This window comes from Branchiostoma belcheri, unplaced genomic scaffold (genome assembly GCF_001625305.1).
Source record: "Branchiostoma belcheri isolate BF01 breed outbred unplaced genomic scaffold, Haploidv18h27 scaffold25, whole genome shotgun sequence".
Lineage (NCBI taxonomy): Eukaryota > Metazoa > Chordata > Leptocardii > Amphioxiformes > Branchiostomatidae > Branchiostoma > Branchiostoma belcheri.
In genome coordinates this window covers 668,004-686,085 of record NW_017803854.1, presented here as the reverse complement: position 1 = coordinate 686,085, position 18,082 = coordinate 668,004, and the positions used below count along the sequence as shown (strand labels likewise).

Genomic DNA, 18,082 nt, shown 5'->3' with positions numbered 1-18,082 from the left:
TAAGTCAACAGACTGACTGTATAACTTGATAAAACCATTGGAGCAAAAGTTGTGAGGCCCCTATTCTTCAGCATGTGTGCAGTGATAGCAAAACTCTTGTTGCAAATATATTGTATTTTGACATTGTGTGTCACAGAAGCTTTACTATTTATTCTTTTATTATATTTCCCTATGAAAACTTTGCTGTTTGTTCTTCTTCTCCAAACAAATAAGGTCAATGACCCGTCACCGTGGTAACTGGTGTCGTGTTACATCATGTTGCAATTTTACAGCAGGAGGGATTTAGACTCCTGTTATACCATATATTTTAGTAAGAAATAGCAAAGCAGACCACATGCGAAGGTAAACATAATGATTGAAGGATGTGACGTCTAACCTTCATCAACGTATTAAGCAGTTGCTTTGCAAATGTTACTGTTCTAGTTCTTGTATATATAAGTGGAATTCCAACTGATAGCCCTTTCGTTCTCTCTCATAGATAGGTGGTGCGGTGAGGGACGACATTGGCATTCCAACAACTTTTAATCATAAACTGAGAATCGAGGATGGAGACGCCCTCGGAGACTGCCTGTTCAAAACTAAAGGACACTATCACACAGTAGAGGGGTTCCCAGACTGTGTGGTGGCTGACGTCGTCATAAATTTCTTCCTCGCGGACACAACAAAGGTCCAAAATGTTCGATTCGACCCGAGGCTCGCGAGAGTAGGACACACAGGTATTGAACAATCATTGTTCCCGACTTTGATTTTAATGTCCCGTCCTTATGTAGATTGTTGTCCTTGTCTCCAGGGTTAGCCCCTTTAAAGTGGTCTTGTAACTAGTAGGGCAACCCTGGCTATCTTTTGTACAACTGAACCAATGAAAGAATTTAAAAAAAATTGAATTGTTCTCAATACCTGTTAGTTAAGAAGTCTAAGTCATTTCCATCCTATCCTCATTTCTATGGCCCTTTGGCCATACATATGTATGCATGTAGCTGCTCAAGCACTACACAAAGTTTAATTTCAAGTTCGAACAACCTCAACTTTCTCCTCAAGTTAAAAATATCTAGACTTAAATTATGTCACATTTGCACAGTTAAGTTGGCAAAGTTCTGATTACCAAGGCAACTCTGGGAGTAACTGAGAAACCATCAATGTAAAGAATTGAATTTCTCATCAAATTCTCTGACTCTTCTTTGCAAGGAGGGTATTGAAGACAAATTCCACTTTATGATGTCATGTCCAACATATGAAGAAAACAGACAAAAGTTGATGCAATCCATAGCTTCCAAAACGAATGTTAATATGCTACCTCACTCAAAATCAGACATCTTTAAAATACTCCTTTCATGTCCTACTCAGATATCAGTGTACGTTGGAAAATTCATTTATGAATCACTACAAAAGCGACACCATATTGTAAATAGCTGACATATTCCCTGAATTACAAAATGTAATAATACTCTTCCTAAGAAAACACAAAAGATTAGCTTTAGTATCATTATGGACTAGCCCGCTAGAATCATATTTTAGTATTAGTTTGTGTATGTACCTTTGTTGTTTCTTTGCCATACATTGTACCAGCTACAGTTGTTGAGCAATAAAGTTGATTTGTATCTTTTCCAGAGTTCTTCATGGATGGCCTTGGGAACCTACGGGTGGCGTCTTGCTCCCATGTTACCATCGACCACGCAAGCAAGTTATTCAGGCCACCTTGGCAGGACAAAAAGTACAGAAAGTTTCGGGAGCCGGCCAACACCACAAATGACAAGCATTGGTTTTACAAGTACAATCTGAAGTGCATTCACACGTCATAGCATAGGGGAAGTGCATTTGGTAACAGTACGTAGTTAGTGTGCTTACCTGCTAGTGCATGTGTAGGGTGAACCAGTTGATTTTCTGTGTAATGACTGGTACTTTTGGTTTGCAACGCACAATATACATTGTAGTTCCCCACATTTGAACATTGTCATGAGTAATATAATTCCTTTTACATGTACATGTAAGTTGTATGTACATGATTGTTGTACAGAGACAATAATCAATGAAAGATGTACAATACGATGTGAAAATGCATGTACAAGCATTATTCATCCTTATTGAGATGTAAATTCAATTGAAAAGAAAACAGAAGGGGCCAACATGTGTTCCGTCCTGCTGTAAGGTAACAAAGTTATTGGCAATGTATAATGTAATTTTGCATTAAAAGTGACTAAATGAATTAAAAGCAGTGACTTTCGCTTTGTTGCAGAAGAGTGCAAGCAATATATGATTGCAGCATAAATCTATCAGGTATGTTTAAAAAAGTATGATTGTATAATTGTTGTGAGGTTAAAGAGAAGTTGAAGTATTAAAAGTTAAATTTTACAATGTTTTGTTCATATTTGAGTCCATGTACATGTGCAGAGGCACTTAACAGTGCATAATTTCGAAACAGGAGTAGGGGCATGCCCTGGTGTGCGATGGTCCAAATCCTACTAACTGGAAGTTGGTGTTTCACTACAAATCACCCGGATAGAGGCCTAGCGAACCCCCGTCTCATATCAACCACACATTGAATTACATCATCACCAGGACTCCAGGAAGAATAGTGCGAATTGGCACACTCATGGAGATCCTCATCAAACAAACGTACTCCATAAAACAGTTACTCAAGCAAACGGGATATGATTTTGGAAACGGTCAGTGACACCGGAAAGGTAGTGGATGCTACCTGAATCGGCTGGCCATTTCCAAAATCCTATCCAGTTGCTTGAGTAAAATTAATGTTTTTTGGCATATCTTATTACCTGGATGTTAAACCTTCGTCGACGAAACAAGCGTACTAACCTTGAACGTGTTGACCAGTATCTGTGCCCCCAGCCTGCAGGCCAGCTGGTTGGGAGACTTTGGTGCCCCTCCGGGTGATTCTGCCCCCCTTCCAGCCGGTCCCAGCTTCGGGCCGAAGGAGTCCATGAGAGTGAAGCCCAGCTGTACCAGGCCTTGTGTCACGTGGTCCCAACCGTAGGAGCTACAGTAGAGAGGAAGAAGGGGGGTGGGTCACTAAAGCATGTTTCAGTACTGCCCTGTTGTGTTACACCATTGTTTCAGTACTGAAGGAGTCCATGAGAGTGAAGCCCAGCTGTACCAGGCCCTGCGTCACGTGGTCCCAACCGTAGGAACTGGACAGGGAGAGTTAAAGCATGTTTCAGTACTGCCCTGTTGTGTTACACCATTGTTTCAGTACCGAAGGAGTCCATAAGAGTGAAGCCCAGCTGCACCAGGCCCTGTGTCACATGGTCCCAGCCATAGGAACTACAGTAGGGAGGGGGTTAAAGTAGCATGTCAGTAAAACGTACTGTACCTCTGCAAAACCCTTTAATGTATAGTGCATAGCACTTTGGCAGGACGTCTCATATGAGACTGTATTTGAGTGTACAAGGTCCCATCCATATGAGCTGGAGAGGGGGTTAGAGTAGGTTTCAGTACAGCCCTGGTCTCAAATCTATAATGCACAGCACAATCGTGACAAAAAAATCTTCCATCGTAGGTGCATCATAATTTTGCATGTCATCACCAGGGCTAAGATGAGACACAGGCAGCCTTCTTGCAATACCACTAACACATTACTACAAAAAATATAAGCTGAGTGAATTAAATGACAGGGTTCTAAAGAAACATACAATGTACATATCATCATTCCTACCTGTTTTTCACAGTCTCCAGCAAAGACTCCGTCACGTTACTGGACTCGGGAACCATTTCTAGAAGAAGAAAGTCACAAATCACATAAATGTGTGTCTATTTATTAATTTCTGAAGATTTGTGGAAGGATTGACATAACAGGTGACTATCACCTCTTCAAAGATGTGAAACCTGAGACCAGACTGTAGGGTTTGAACCCAACATGAACTTGTTACACCTAACCTTTGTACTGTACATCTAGCTCCAAACATTGTTTAAAGCTATCTAGTCATGATGCTCCTTCTGTACTTGGTGGCAGTGAGTTCCTCTCAATGATAGTTCTAGGAAAAAATCAGTTTTTGAACACCTCAATCCAAGTTACTAACTCTGTAACAAGTATTGACCAGTCACCAAGTTTAAATCCTACCCTGTGTAAGACTGTCTGTGCTATGTGATATGGTCATCGCCAACTTTGACCCCTCCTGACCTATGGATGTATGACCTACAATGTACTGACCTGTGACCCATTTTGACCCCTGCCTGATCTGTTCGTCCTTGAAGCTGCGGCTGATGGCACTCTTCAGGAACTCAAAGATCTGGACAGGGAGAGATGTGTTTGAAACTGCACAGAAGTGTACTTTGAAGGTCTAAAAAGGTAAAACATTTCTTTGAATATCCCAATAGTGTTCTAGGCGGTATTAAATTTTATTCCATTATCTTCATTTGGTTTTCACATAACAAACCTAGGAGGCATGCAAATCTTGACCTTCTGAAAGGCTATTACCTGCATTTGAGGGGCAAATTTTTACGGTACACTCTGCTTAGTTTAATGACATCTCTTTAAATGCCAAATTTTGTCTGTCAAAGATGAAGGATTGGGCAAAATTTGCATCCGTCATGATCGGCAAAATACGGTCAAATGACAGAAAGACGGACGCTGGCTAGAACACAGAGGGTATTTATTTAACCAAAAATTGAGAAAGACAAAAGACCCTCGGGTACTCACAGGTTCCTCAAACCTCTGGATCCGTGCCACAGACAGCGCCAGCGCCACGTTGAAGGGGGAGAGGATCTTGGTGAGAGACCCCTGCTGACCGGCCTGGGAATAACAGCAAAACTGAGTTAAAATATGACAGTTCAAGTCAGTATACATGCATGACATAGCTACTACTAGCAATTCCTAACACAGGCACACAACCCTTGAAAGAGTTGCAGTCATTAACATTTAGTCATTAATATTTGACCAAAAAACTGGTCAGGGCTTGAAATACTAGGTGCATAAATTAGGTATTTACATGTAAGTATAAAAGATATAATGGCAATGGTTTCTGAACAGTTTAAGTAAGATACATACTTCTCAAAGTCTGAGTGGTGCAGATAATATTAGTCCTCCCTTCTCCTACCTTGAGAAACTTGACCAGCTCCCTGCCGAGGTCCTGGTCCTGCTTGATGGCGAAGGTGATGTGCAGGATGATGGTCCCCTCCATGTGGCACAGCTGGTCTGCTGTCAGGGTGGACAGCATGTCCTCACTATAGAGGGCAAGACAAGGTCAGTATACATGTAAAAGCACATACACAGCTATGGAACAGCACATACACAGCTATGGAACAGCACATACACAGCTATGGAACAGCAGAGGGTAATGTGCAGGATGATGGTCCCCTCCATGTGGCATAGCTGGTCTGCTGTCAGGGTGGACAGCATGTCCTCACTGGGAAGGACAGTAATGTCATGTAATAGTACATACATAGCTATGGAACAGCACATACACAGCTATGGAACAGCAGAAGGTGATGTGCAGGATGATGGTGCCCTCCATGTGGCACAGCTGGTCTGCTGTCAGCGTGGACAGCATGTCTTCACTGTGGAACAGCAAAAAAGCATCAACATAATATCCTCCTAAAACAGCAATACAACAGCAAAGATACAGCTACATGACAGCACAAATCAGCTACTGTACAGCAAAAAACAGCACTGCCAACCATATATTGTATCAAAAGTCTCAGCTGTACCTCTGTTCTGAATCCTTCTGTAGTTTAACAGCCTTGTCCTGCTCTGCAAAGTAAGAGGTGATCCCTTCTAGCACCAGGCGCTTGAAACCCTGCAAATACAATACAATATAGTCAGTTTCTGCCTCAGTGAGCCACAAGCTAGCAGCAGAAGGACATGCTACTCTTGTGTGGAAAGTTAAGTCTACAAAAGGCACCTAGTCTATGAAAAGGTAATGATGAAGGATCGAGGAGTTTTACTTGCAATGTTCTATTCTTACATGTACGCTGTTAATGTGTTGCTTAATTTATTTTGATTTATTGGGTTGTATAAAATGATAGTCAGGATTGCCCAACTAACCTACAGATATTTTAAAGGCTAGCCAATTATACAGTACTGTTACAATTCTCATTTAAATGTGTAACAGAGGTAGCTTTACAATGCTGAATTTTTTTAATATATCAATAATTACAGTTTTTAAAACATAAAACGTTACTGTGTAAAATCCACACATCTCAGTCTCAAAAGCTGATCTTACACTGAAGTTTAAGTAGAAAGTAGCCCCCTTACTTTAGTGGACAGCAGTAACAGCTGATACACGAGCGGGGGCAGCTCCTGCAGATCAACATGGCGGAACGAGCGCAGGATTTTCTCCATCACGAACTTTAGCTCGTCGTTGGTGGTCGGCACGTCTCTGAAGAGAGGCAAGGTGGTAGCAATACAGTCAGGAACGATGTACTCTTCTTCTGTGTTACATCAACAGTTACTACAGTTTTTTAAAAGGTAAGGACCTGGTGGTACAGTCAGGAATAGGGCTGCATACTGGTCCACAGTACCGGTACAGTACCAGAAAAATCAATTAGGTACAGGTCCCAAATACGGAATCACTAGTACCGGTACATACCGTTGAGGGAGCATTACTAAATACAGGTCTGTCAGGGACAGCTAGAGTATTGTAGGTCGCCTTTTTAATTCAACAAGAAACAATCCACATGGTTCTGTTTTGTTGTAATGAAGACATTACCTGAAGACAGCGGCCAGGTGTATCACACAGCTGGAGTCCCATCTGAGAACAGGTGATAACAACATGTGTCAGGTAAACCTAACATGTAGGCAAAGAGTGCAATACATCTTTGTTCAACTTTGAAACTGCCACAATGTTCCATGTACCAAGGCATATATACAAACAGCCTCTGTACGTGGGTTACGAGTCCATACATATCTCACAAATACTGCCATAATTATTGTCATGTCTATCAACACACTTATCACATATAGCAGAAAGGATCTGTTACTGTTACAATCTTTAAGTCACGTTTCTATCAATTCACCTGCTGGAACAGAGGGAGTTGAGGATGTGACTCTTGCACTCAGCACCTGTCATCTGGTTACCTGCACACAGGAGAAGGAAGTCTCTAGCATGTGAAAACATGTACAACCAAAATGATTATCAGAAGAGCAACACAATGGATAAAATGCCTACTATCTAGAAGACATTATAATATAATATGATGACTACATGTAAATAATGGTACCCTACCATTTCCATAGGCCACTGTCTCCCTGGATGCAAGAGATGACAACAGCTTGGAGAACAGATCTAGAGACCTGGTGTAGGAGGCAAAATTGTGCAAAGCTGTTATTTTAGTAAGACAAATGCTTCTGCCCCCACTTCGAACTTTCTCAGCCTGGACATTTTTTGCCACTACTATGGAAGCAAATCACCCTTTCGTCTTCCATACTCCACCTCTTGAAAAAGTGTCCTGAAGAAGATTTTTAGTCATGGGAAGTTACTAAAAAAAAAGAGCTATACATGTTCATGAAAGATTGCTATTCTCAGAAGTTCCCGTTACTTACTTGGTATTTGTGACATTCCCATTCTTGACTGCATCCACAAACAGCTGAGCAAGCTCAACTACAGAACTAGGTGGGAGAAAGTCAACCTGGGGATACAAAACATTCAACATATTAGACTTATGTATTGTGCAAAAACTGCATAGTACTTTGGAAGAACATCAGATCTCATATAAGGTCATATTCACGTATATATAAGGTTAACGTATCTGTAGTTTCCAAATGTTAGGTCGGAAAAGATATCCCCTGCAACAGGCAAAATTCTAATGCAACAGTGACCAAATATCCAACGAAAACCTTTAAAAAATCAGGGTTTTGCACAGGCGCAGTGGATTGTGCTGACGTGCTCGTATTCTGTACCTCCATGAGTAGAAATCCCAGCAGCTCTGAGCCCATCTTGGAGCTGACCTCTCCTCCCTCCAGCAGCTCTAACACATGTTTAAACACTCCCACACGCAGGGCTGTGCCATCTGATGTCTCACACGGGGCACCTGCAATCACAAGAGGAATCTTTTAACAACAAAATAATAACAATTCCCCCATCAGAGGTCTAACACGTTTGAACACTCCCACACACAGGGCTGTGCCATCCGCTGTATCACAGGGGGAACCTGCAAACGCAAGGCATCTTTCAAAAACAAAATACATGTAACTTCACAAAGTAATCTCCAAGCAGCTCTAGGTCTAACACATGTTTGAACACTCCCACACGCAAGGCTGTGCCATCTGCTGTATCACAGGGGGAACCTGCAATCACAAGAGACATCTTTCAAAATAAATAAGTACACTACTTCCTTTCCTCTTACAAAGTACATGATTGTACTAAGTACATGTACAATGACACATTGAAAACATCATATCTAATTTAAATTGTTCTAGTGAGAAAGTTTTTCAACATAAGTGTAATGAGAAACGAGTGTTGAAAACTAGGACTCACCATGGAACACAGCTCGTAGGAAGGTTGTAGGGTTCCCCTTGCCCCTGAGTACACGAACATTGATGAACTCTTCAAGCTTAAGGAAAATCAAGTGTCAGTGCAATCTATATTGTGTAATCTCATTTAAATGAGAAAGGAAAAATAGTGTATGAAAATTCAGAAGTATCTAGACTAGAGTCTTTTAAATAATTAGGCGTTTATCTTACTCGTCACTTAGTAATGAAAATGTCCTTGTATTGTGTTGTGTAAAAACAATACTACTAGAATGTTACTTTTTTTATGTCTATGGCAACTGCTTGTTTTATTTACCTGGTTAGGACCCAATGTTTTCAGAAGTTTTGCGAGCGAGTCCACATCTCCTTCTTCACTCAAGGCAAGGATCTTCTTATCCATTGTGGTGGAACCTGTGGGTAAATAATAAGTCTATGGTTGGAGTGGACAACATTTGCTAGGCAATTTTCTCTAAACAAATTTTTTGTGGGTGTCCAAAAACTGTTATACACGTATATGACAATCAAGAGAAAAGATCACTCCCACACTCACAGTCACTCTTTAAAACTGTTCAAAAAGTGTTATATAGCTACATGATCTCAATTTTCATCTCATCATTACTGCATGACCCATATAGGCCTATATTATTTCCACTTGTGCTTAGAAAAGCTATACAGGCCTTATTGTCACTAGTTAGGTGGCAAAGTCATGTTATTTCAATCTATACCTTTGTACTGGTATTTGAGCTACAATAGATTTTTTTCCAACTCTCACTCATCTTGGTTTGGTTAAATATATAAAATAAGTAACAATGGCAGTAAACATGAAATTCCTGTCATTTTATTCTGTAAATGTGAATACATATTTTACAATGGCTGGCAAATACATCAATGGCACATGAACATCAATCTTGACTGAATATAAACAGTACTGTTAGTAATGCTTGTGCCAAAGGGAAAAACTATCTAAGGGATCACCAAAAATGGTAAAATTGGCACCTCATGTAAAGGTGGACACTTAAATAGGTAAATGTAAATGTAAATGTAAATGTATGTGGTAAATGTAAATGTAAATTGCACACTGAACAATATAAAAATATAAATCTATTTTGGTAAAGAGATGGCTGTATCAACATACATTTATTTAACACTTTCCTCACTTGCCTCCTGTTTGACAATAGTGCCATCACTTGAATAGCCAACAGTCTGAATATATGCCTGCACAATATCCTTGTTCAGACTGAAGTACTTCTGAATCCTGTGCAGGGGTTTGGGTTTGGTGTCAACAACTTGTATGTTGAACATGTACTTGTTACCAACGGTATCTGTCACCACAGGTAACGTAACATCTGCACCGTTTTCTACCCTCTGCATCGCCACCATAACGGAGCCGTCTTTAGCTGTCAGAGAAACTAGAAATGCTTTCACCAATGCAACCACTGACTCTATCGAGTCTATGTTCTCTATACATTTCTTGACAACATTATGGTTCACTGTCCATTGAGTGTTGTCGTATGGCCCTTTCAAACACCACGTGTCCCAATCCTCTGGGTGTGCGTCTAGGTGGGCGACTAGTCTCTGGTATAGTGGGTAGATTCCTTCAATGTCCAGCACATCTAACTGCTGGGCGTGCAGAATGTTGTATAAAACACTGCCTGGGACCAAACCGAGTTGTGAGTCTCCTTGTTGCAGTTTTGCCCGACTTTCTGTACAGCACTCAGGGGTTGTACTGGGCGTGGTGTTGCCATAGCAACTCTCAGACTCGTCCAATGGATGAACCAGCATCTGTCTCAACAGTTCTGAAAATCTGTCAACAAGGCCATCAATTTTTTGTGTTCCCAAATCACCTGGGAGTGCATATTTACTGTCTTTGTCGTTGCCAGTAAATAGAGCTGTGAGGCAGTCCTGTAGTGGTTGTTGATGGTTTTCAGTATCACCTGAGTAGATCACGTGCCCATCCCGGAACACTTTGAAGTTGTTCTGAGGATTCCGCACCAAAGCCTTGATGGCCAAGTCCATGCGGCATGCAGTACCAGAGAAGAGGTCTAGGGGGCAGTACTGTGACCTCTCCTGTATTTTACCCTGGTGGAGCTTCAAGCACTGCTGCATGCAGTAGCGGCATACAGACTGCCGTATCTTGTGATGAGCAACAGGTATGGTAGAACTCCTTGGTAGAAACCCAGTTTTAGGTTTCACTTCAACACAGACAACAGGGCCGTGTCCATAGGACCCTACCACCTTTGGAAGACTACAGGCATCTGGTAGGCAAACGGCAAACCCAGCAGGGTCTAGTTTCTCCAAAAGTCGTCTGCTGGACCTGTGTTTCCTCATCTTCTCCTCAATCTGGGATAGAAAGTCTTTTGACACGCACACAACTTTCCCGACTGGCACGTACTTTTCACCTATCAGAGGCCGCAGAACACACCTTCCAAAGTCAACTTCGTTTTGTACGCTTCTTTTTACATCTGCACACACCTCGTGCGAGCTGACTTTGTCTCTGAGCTTTGTTAGAAGGTAAACTTCGTTGGAAAATGAGTTCCCGACCGCCAAGCACCGGTTCCCCTCGCCTCTGTAAACCCACGAGTTCGCGTTTTCAGTTTTCGCCGCCATTTTGGACCGACGTGAGGTCAGGGGTCAGCGCTCAGTTGCAGGCATGTCAAGACTCGTTCGGGACACTTTTGTTATCAAATATTTGTCAAAAATTTAAGACTCGTTGCTTTTATCAGGAACTGGTGAGTTGCGTTCGCGAATAGCAACACAGAATCAACTCGATCACAGCATGACCAGCATAAGAAAAGGCTGAATTTTCGACCGAAACGTTTCGCAACCCACTGAAAACACCAGCAGACTAGGCTGAAAAATTTCCTGACGTAAAACTAGCCAATAGAAACAGAATACTTGCGTTTTGAGGTACATTGAGCTTACCTGATGAACTTGAAGACTTGATGATTAGATGTAGGTTGTAAAGACGATCCCCAACAATCGGTAAAACGACAAAAACCGTCTGCACTTCGGAAGGACTTTCACAACAGCAAATTTGGCGCCATCTTTCCTTGGTGAAATGAAACCGAGGCTTGCCGCGAAATGACGACCAATCAGATCACAGGACAGGACGGGCGAAACTACCCACAATCCCTCAGCTGGCTCCTAACTTTCCAAACTTTTGAAGACAGCCCGAAACTTATTTTGGGAGTTATAAAATCGTAGAAACCTTCACAAAATTATTTTAAGGTCTTCATGGTGATGTTATCTTCTTAATCTTAATAATACTGGCACAGAACCCTCTCGGGTATAGACGTCCAGGGTAGGTCTTGGTGCACGGCTAAGTACGGCCGGTGGTGGAAGTGCTCATATCAAATATAAAAGTGAAAAAGAGTTCTGTACAAGATGCCAAAAAATAAAGAAAAAGTGATGGCTGTCTTAGCATGATGTCTATTTACTCAGGTATGGGGTGGCCCATATGTTAGTAAAGCCCGGCTTAAATTGATATGAAATAGAAACTGAAGTAAAGTAACGTAACGAAACAACACTAACCAGCATTATATCAACCTTACAACAAACCACAAGGTATGAAGATATATAAAGCTTTATTCTCATAAACTCTTCAACAAAAGGAACATGAATAAATAAGTTTTTTAACAGTGGTGATACCTTCTTCAACTTTCTTCAACAGCAAGTAAATTTCATGGTTGACATCCTCCACAGGCACCAAATCTGATGCGATTGGGCGAAAAAAAGGCGGGCAAAAAAAAAAATGAGATTTCGATATCTTAAGATCATAAACCTTGTTAAACAATAATTTTTCTGTTCAGCGGCAACATCACACATAAAAGAATGAAATACCACACTGCAACAAAGTAAAAGACAAAACAATAAATCAGAGCCTTCTCTTCTTTCCTCTCTTCACATTTCATCGGCCATCCACGTTCTGGCATGGCAACAGATATCTTTGCCCATTTTCGGCATGTTGACCGCTCTGAAAGGGCAACAAATGTTTTTTTCCAAAATCAGGTGAAAATTAATGCCCACACTGATGTCATCCATAAAAATTACTTGCTGTGGACTAATACAGAAACAAACTAAGAACAAATGACCAACAATATTTAAACCAGTTACTAAGTTTAGTAAAGAATATCCAACTACACATCACTACCATCTATAGTGAGAAAATGGAACAAAACCAAACCATAAAACAAATTCAACAAAAGGAATCCCCTGGCTTTACAATCATGTCATCCTGCCCCTGGAATTGCAACTTTTCATGGGAACAGTCACTCCTGCTTTCTCTCAATGCAACACTTTCCATTCCAAGCAATGATTCAAGGTTGCAATGTTTATCTTAAACTCCATACCTTCCCACTCTAAACTGTTCTACACAATCTGCACAAAAAAAGATTAGGAAATGATGCAAAAACATAAACTTGTTTTACATTCCACCAGCATAAAATTGTACGATGATGTACAAGGCACTGTTAATCAGCTATTCAGCTATCACATCAACAAAGCTGCCTATAACTTAAGCATTTCTACAAGCATACTGCTTCAATCTCTGCACAACCCCTTCTTTTATTTGCCCAGCTTGTATTTCTTGACGTGGTGCTGTGTGTAGTTCACCACGATCAGATATCCGTCGTTCGTCAGTGCGATGTCCGAGGGGCGAAACACATTCTCCAGGTCCACATGACAGTAGAACTCCCCACTGGGTTTGAACACCTGAAACAACAGGAAACGACCTTGAATGTCAAACATCTTTCCAGCAAAGTTAGACAGTAGGAAAAAATGAGTAGCTTTCTACCATGTCACACATTCGACAACTTCCTTTGACTTTGCTCCAATCACTCCCCAAACAAGGTAGACCAAATTTGCTCAACGTTTGGCACATTTCGTATTAAAATGTGTTTTTCTGTGTGTGTGTCTCATAACCAAAATTTGGACTACACTGTGCTGCATTCTATACGTGTCACTCAATCAACATTTTTCCACCTGTATCAATCTTTTTCTGCCAGTCTGCCAGGACGATGGCCAACCGGTTCGTTCGTTTGTTCGTTCATTCTCTTTCATTCACTCATTCCTGCCCACCTGTACCCTGCAGTTCCTGCTGTCTGCCAGGACGATGTTCCCGCTGCCGTCCACGTCCACTCCAGCCGGCTCACTCAGCAGCCCGTCCCCTATCCCCTGGGACCCGAACTGCAGCACTGCCTTCCCATCCAGCGTTGTGATGTACACGGTGTTGTTACCTGGTGACAACCACAACTGTGTTAACTCACAGGCCCTTTTTCCTCTTGGATAAAATAGTCTAGATCAATCCTAATACTAGCTACTAGTACATCGGTGAAGGTTAGACATCCAGGTAATAAGATAAACAAGTTACTCAAGTAACTGGATATGATTTGAAAAATCCAAAATCACATCCAGTTGCTGTTTTATGGCACAAGCCTAATAGATTGGTGACCTTCATATGGAGACAAAATGCTGAAGATTGTGATGGGAAACGGTGAGTGGTAGGATCCTGAGCTGATTTTTGGGGTACCACTCAGAAAATAAAAGACTCATCTTGGGGCTTGTTTCTGCACTGTTTTAAACTCTCAAAGTATGAAATACTGATGCAAATGCGCTTATGTTGGGCGGTGTGTTGCAATATAATATCTGATTGCCTTATTCAAAATATTTCCAGTTTTTCAACAGTAAATTTGCCTTGGATGCATGAACAAGTTAGTGTAGTCTCAGCAAACAGGAAACTGACCCAAGTCAGACACAATGAGTTGCTGCTGACGGACAGCCAGGAATCGCAGCTTGTTGGGACGACCTTGAACAGGCTCAAACAGCGACCTTTGTACAAGGTCACCTGTCAAGGTGAAGGTCAACACTGCTGCTGGGTCCTGTCTGCAGTTGGGATATAAACATGAGGTAAAGACAAACAGCAAAGGAAATGATCTTTACCATGTAACATTAACCTTCAAACAAAAAACAGTATATCTTCTATACTTTGTGATAACAAAAAACCTTATTCAGTGTCTTCCATCTAGCTTTCAATAAATGGTGTTACACTGGATTCCATTTCTGTATAAACAGTTTAAAACAGATCAAATTCTACATCGTCTTCTATTAGTGGTCTGTTACAAGATAAAATACAAAGAATATGCATTCATTGGGTTAAATTACAGGATATCTTCACAGTGGACTAAAGACTGTTTAAGACTCTTGTCAGCAGTTCTATCACAGCATACTTGAAATGTACATTCTATGATATCAAAACTCTACAACGGCCTAAGACAACTGTGACCACACTATATCTCTCTCTCTATCTCTCTATGGCAATCACCTGATATCTTTATTTGCAATCAGATACAGATTCATGTACAGATACATATTTATGCACAGATACAGATTCATGTACAGATTCATGACCACAGACCACACCATACATGTACATACAATATAGAATTACAGGGAGAGAAATTATGAGATACAAGACCTTGGAGCGTTGACTGTGACCAGATGTCCCTGCATGGTAAGTGCCAGCCCAAACGGAGCCCGGAGCACGTTGTCCCCAAACCTCCGCACAAAACGTCCCTCACTGTCAAACACCTGGATCTGAAGCACAAACAAGTCAACAAAAGAAGGTAGATAAATAATATGAATAGCAACATTTTCAAAAAGCCAGTTGTTACACAAACTCTCACTGTTGGGCTGATTGGGTCTTCAGCCTGAGGCTTGTGGCCATACACCTTTAACTAGAGGGTATTATTCATGTTCCCACAACTACCAATTGGAATCGGAAATGCATTTCTTAACATCCTGTTAGAGGAGTTAGTCACCAAGATTCTAGGAGCCTGTCAGTGAACAGTTAAGGACTGCTAAAAGTGTGAAGTAGTCAGCCTACATTTTCCCGCTATATGGTAAGTTTCCAATGAATAAAGTGCTTGTAGGACTCTTATCAAAGCAGAAGTTATGCCGTATACATGTAATTTGTGCTACCTTCTTGTCATCCTTGACGACAATGTCTCCTGCAGGTGTGACCACGATGGCAGAGGGTCGTAGGAACTCACCATCCCGGTTACCGTTCACACCAAACTGGAACTTGTAACGGCCTTCTCCATCAAACACCTGACACAAAAACAGGAAAGACTCAAACTGATATGCACAATCATGACAGAATTTCTTTGTTGAGTTTGGGACTTAACTTGGGTGTTAGCATAGGGTGGTATCAGTATGTGTGATTTTTGTGCGTCTGTGCATGTGTGTACATGTTTGAAGAAGGTATTATGCAGCAAATCATCAAGTTGAAACAACGCATTATTTAATTACCAGAAACTGCCTGTTTCCTAGGTATGTATATATTGTGTGACATCTGTATACCTGTGGACAAGTGTATGTATGTCTGCTAAGTCTATCTAATTTCTAAAGAGGCAAACGTATGGCAAGTAACATCTTGACATGAGTGTACTTACCTGTACCCTGTGGTTACCAGTGTCTGTGACAAAGATCCCCCCGTAAGAGTCAACTGCCACGCCGATGGGGAAGCTGAACTCCCCAGTACGAGTCCCTCGACCCCCAAACCTGGTCACCAGCCGGCCTGGTGCACTCTTCCACAGCTTACCCTTCGGGAACAACTCATCAATACTGAACCTGTGGACAGATTTATTTATCTATGAAGATTTATCATATTTGTGGAAGGATTGACATAACAGATAACTATCACCTCTTCAAACAGTACAAGATGTCAAACCTGAGATCAGACTAGCTGTTTGATCTATTCACACCAGGAAAGACCCCTGATAATGTGCTCTTTTTGAAAAGTGCTTGATGTGTGTCTCTCCCCAAACACGGGACCTCCATCTAATTCATGTCAGCATTTGGGGATGATTTTGTTAAAGACATTGTAAGCATTAATGTACATACAACACATTATGTAAACATTAATATTTACTTATTAGTATACTTACCTTGGCTTAGGTTTTTCATCATTCCCCGAGGATTTGTTAGCTTTCTCTGTGGGCTTGTCCACACTTCCATTGACCATGGACACTCCTGCTGCCTGTTTCCCTGTGGAGGTTTTCTCACACCCTGATACATTAATGTCATTGCTGTTTGTTCCTTCCAACTTTTCTTCACTTACTTCACCATTGACCAGCGGAGTGTTCTGTGGATCTGAAGTGGCAGGAATGCTATCGGAGCTGTCAGGAGGGAAGAGTGGGGTGCGCAGCTCGAATTTTGCCTGCGGGATTTCTAGAACATCCTTATTAGAAGAATCTATGTTTGTTGCCTCCTTCTCTTCTTGCTCGATGTCAGAGTACAGCTTACGGAAGGTAAAACTGTTTGTTGACTTTGTGGGCTTTTCATCGGAGCAATCTTCGGTCTCATTTTCCTCATCGCTGTTGCACGTTTTTGCGCCGTTCTTCTCGGGAGAGGAGTGGCGGCTCAGCGAACGAGCCCCGTCCAAGCTCAGCTTCCGCCGCGGCCCAACCCACGGAGTCGCCGCTTGGTTGTTGTTTCCATCAGAACCGTCGCTCTTGGGAACACTTTCATCTTCTGCCTTGCTGCTTGCCACTATCTTGTCATCTTCATCTGTGTTCCTGCTGGCTGCTGCCATGTCATCTTCAGCCCTGGTCCTCAGTCTAACAGCAGCCTGACTTTCTGCACCAGCCCTGTCCTTCTGTGTGCTGGGATCTCCCACAAACTGCAGGCTGCTGTCAGCTGCGTGAAGTCTCTCTGTCTGCCCCTGTCCTGCTGCAGTCTTCACAAAGTCCTGAACACCGAGCCTCCCCAGGTGTCTGGTGATCCTGTTGATTGCCTCCTTCTTACCCTCCTGGCTCCATCGACGCGGGCTCCCGTCAGGCCTCCTACCACGGGGTATCGCGGTTGTTGCTTTTGTTGGCTTGAGGGCCGAAGTCTGTCTGTGTGAGTCCCTGTTGGGGGCCGGAGCGACGTGAATGGAGAAGGGGCTTCCCCGGATGTGGTGGCCACAGATCTTGATGGACAACCTACAGGTGAGGCAAAAAACAGTTTGAAAGCTGATCTTCTTTCCCCTTTTCTTCGTATTTCTTTAATATTTATTTATTTACTTTACTGTGTTCTTTTACCAAAGTGACTCTTTCAGTAACTGAGCAAATAAAGCCTTTTACTGTGTGTTGAAAGATTGTATAATTAGACAATGAAGGATTACATCAATTCTCAAGCTCACCATAGTACAGCTAGTGAACAAGATAAATGCAAACTTGTGCATCCTTTGATGAAACAGATTGAAGACTGCCTTTGCAGTGGTTTTCTTCACTTTGCAGTAGGTGGGAATTAAGAAGGTTACTGTTATAGTGGTGTATAAAGTTTGTGCTGGAAACAATTTTGTAGAACCGTGAAACAAATCCACTGCAACAGTTCTACATTTCCTGTATGCTTACCTATGCGGCCCTGCCAGCTGTGGCGTGTAGTACAGAGAGTACGTGCCGTTGAAATTGTCATGAACAGTTGCCGGTATGGCCACGCCCGCAGGATCCACCAGCTCCGCGCGGATGGACCCGATCATGGTCCTCACGTGGTCGCACCCGGTCGCTATGGTAACCATCTCCTCCTCCCCGGCTGTCGCCATGGCGATACCATCACCTGGAGACAACATCAACCAATGAGAAAACAGAGATGTCAGAATTTTGGGATGTATTTTAAAGGTTC

General features: G+C 42.0%; 4 protein-coding genes across 6 annotated transcripts in view; 1 reads left to right on the top strand and 3 right to left on the bottom strand.

Annotated features, from left to right (window-relative positions):
- LOC109471463 (beta-1,4 N-acetylgalactosaminyltransferase 1-like) overlaps nucleotides 1-1,838 on the top strand; it is an 18,880-nt gene extending 17,042 nt beyond the window's left edge. For all 3 annotated transcript variants that reach the window (XM_019770792.1, XM_019770791.1, XM_019770790.1), the window contains exons 9-10: nucleotides 479-716; nucleotides 1,609-1,838. In XM_019770792.1, the coding sequence (XP_019626351.1) occupies nucleotides 479-716; nucleotides 1,609-1,799 (429 nt within the window). In that variant the 3' untranslated portion in view covers nucleotides 1,800-1,838. The remainder of the gene's footprint in view (nucleotides 1-478; nucleotides 717-1,608) is intronic.
- Nucleotides 1-5,171, bottom strand: part of LOC109471574 (Fanconi anemia group I protein-like) — a 36,305-nt gene extending 31,134 nt beyond the window's left edge. Inside the window, exons 1-5 of the mRNA XM_019770924.1 lie at nucleotides 5,049-5,171; nucleotides 4,652-4,744; nucleotides 4,163-4,241; nucleotides 3,668-3,725; nucleotides 2,812-2,992 (exon numbers count right to left, since the gene is read on the bottom strand). Coding sequence (XP_019626483.1) covers nucleotides 2,812-2,992; nucleotides 3,668-3,725; nucleotides 4,163-4,241; nucleotides 4,652-4,744; nucleotides 5,049-5,168 — 531 coding nt within the window. The 5' untranslated portion in view covers nucleotides 5,169-5,171. The remainder of the gene's footprint in view (nucleotides 1-2,811; nucleotides 2,993-3,667; nucleotides 3,726-4,162; nucleotides 4,242-4,651; nucleotides 4,745-5,048) is intronic.
- A 1,484-nt stretch (nucleotides 5,172-6,655) lies between these two features.
- On the bottom strand, nucleotides 6,656-8,819 carry LOC109471355 (Fanconi anemia group I protein-like). The gene is made up of 8 exons (XM_019770645.1): nucleotides 8,736-8,819; nucleotides 8,427-8,502; nucleotides 8,148-8,236; nucleotides 7,850-7,999; nucleotides 7,493-7,578; nucleotides 7,176-7,243; nucleotides 6,967-7,027; nucleotides 6,656-6,701 (listed from the first exon to the last, which is right to left on the bottom strand). Exons 1-8 carry the CDS (start codon nucleotides 8,817-8,819, stop codon nucleotides 6,656-6,658), a joined length of 660 nt encoding a protein of 219 aa, XP_019626204.1.
- Nucleotides 8,820-9,556: 737 nt separating this feature from the next.
- LOC109471354 (inositol-pentakisphosphate 2-kinase-like) lies at nucleotides 9,557-11,026 on the bottom strand. The gene has a single exon (XM_019770644.1). It carries the CDS (start codon nucleotides 11,024-11,026, stop codon nucleotides 9,557-9,559), a length of 1,470 nt encoding a protein of 489 aa, XP_019626203.1.
- Nucleotides 11,027-18,082: the final 7,056 nt, after the last annotated feature.

Bases quoted from the DNA above. Each gene is read 5' to 3' on its own strand.
- LOC109471354 (XM_019770644.1), bottom strand. From the start codon at position 11,026: ATGGCGGCGAAAACTGAAAACGCGAACTCGTGGGTTTACAGAGGCGAG.
- LOC109471355 (XM_019770645.1), bottom strand. From the start codon at position 8,819: ATGGATAAGAAGATCCTTGCCTTGAGTGAAGAAGGAGATGTGGACTCG. The intron at 8,237-8,426 runs GTGAGTCCTAGT...TTGTGATTGCAG, and splicing joins CCTACGAGCTGTGTTCCATG to GTTCCCCCTGTGATACAGCA. The intron at 7,028-7,175 runs GTAGGGTACCAT...TCCTGTGTGCAG, and splicing joins GACAGTGGCCTATGGAAATG to GTAACCAGATGACAGGTGCT.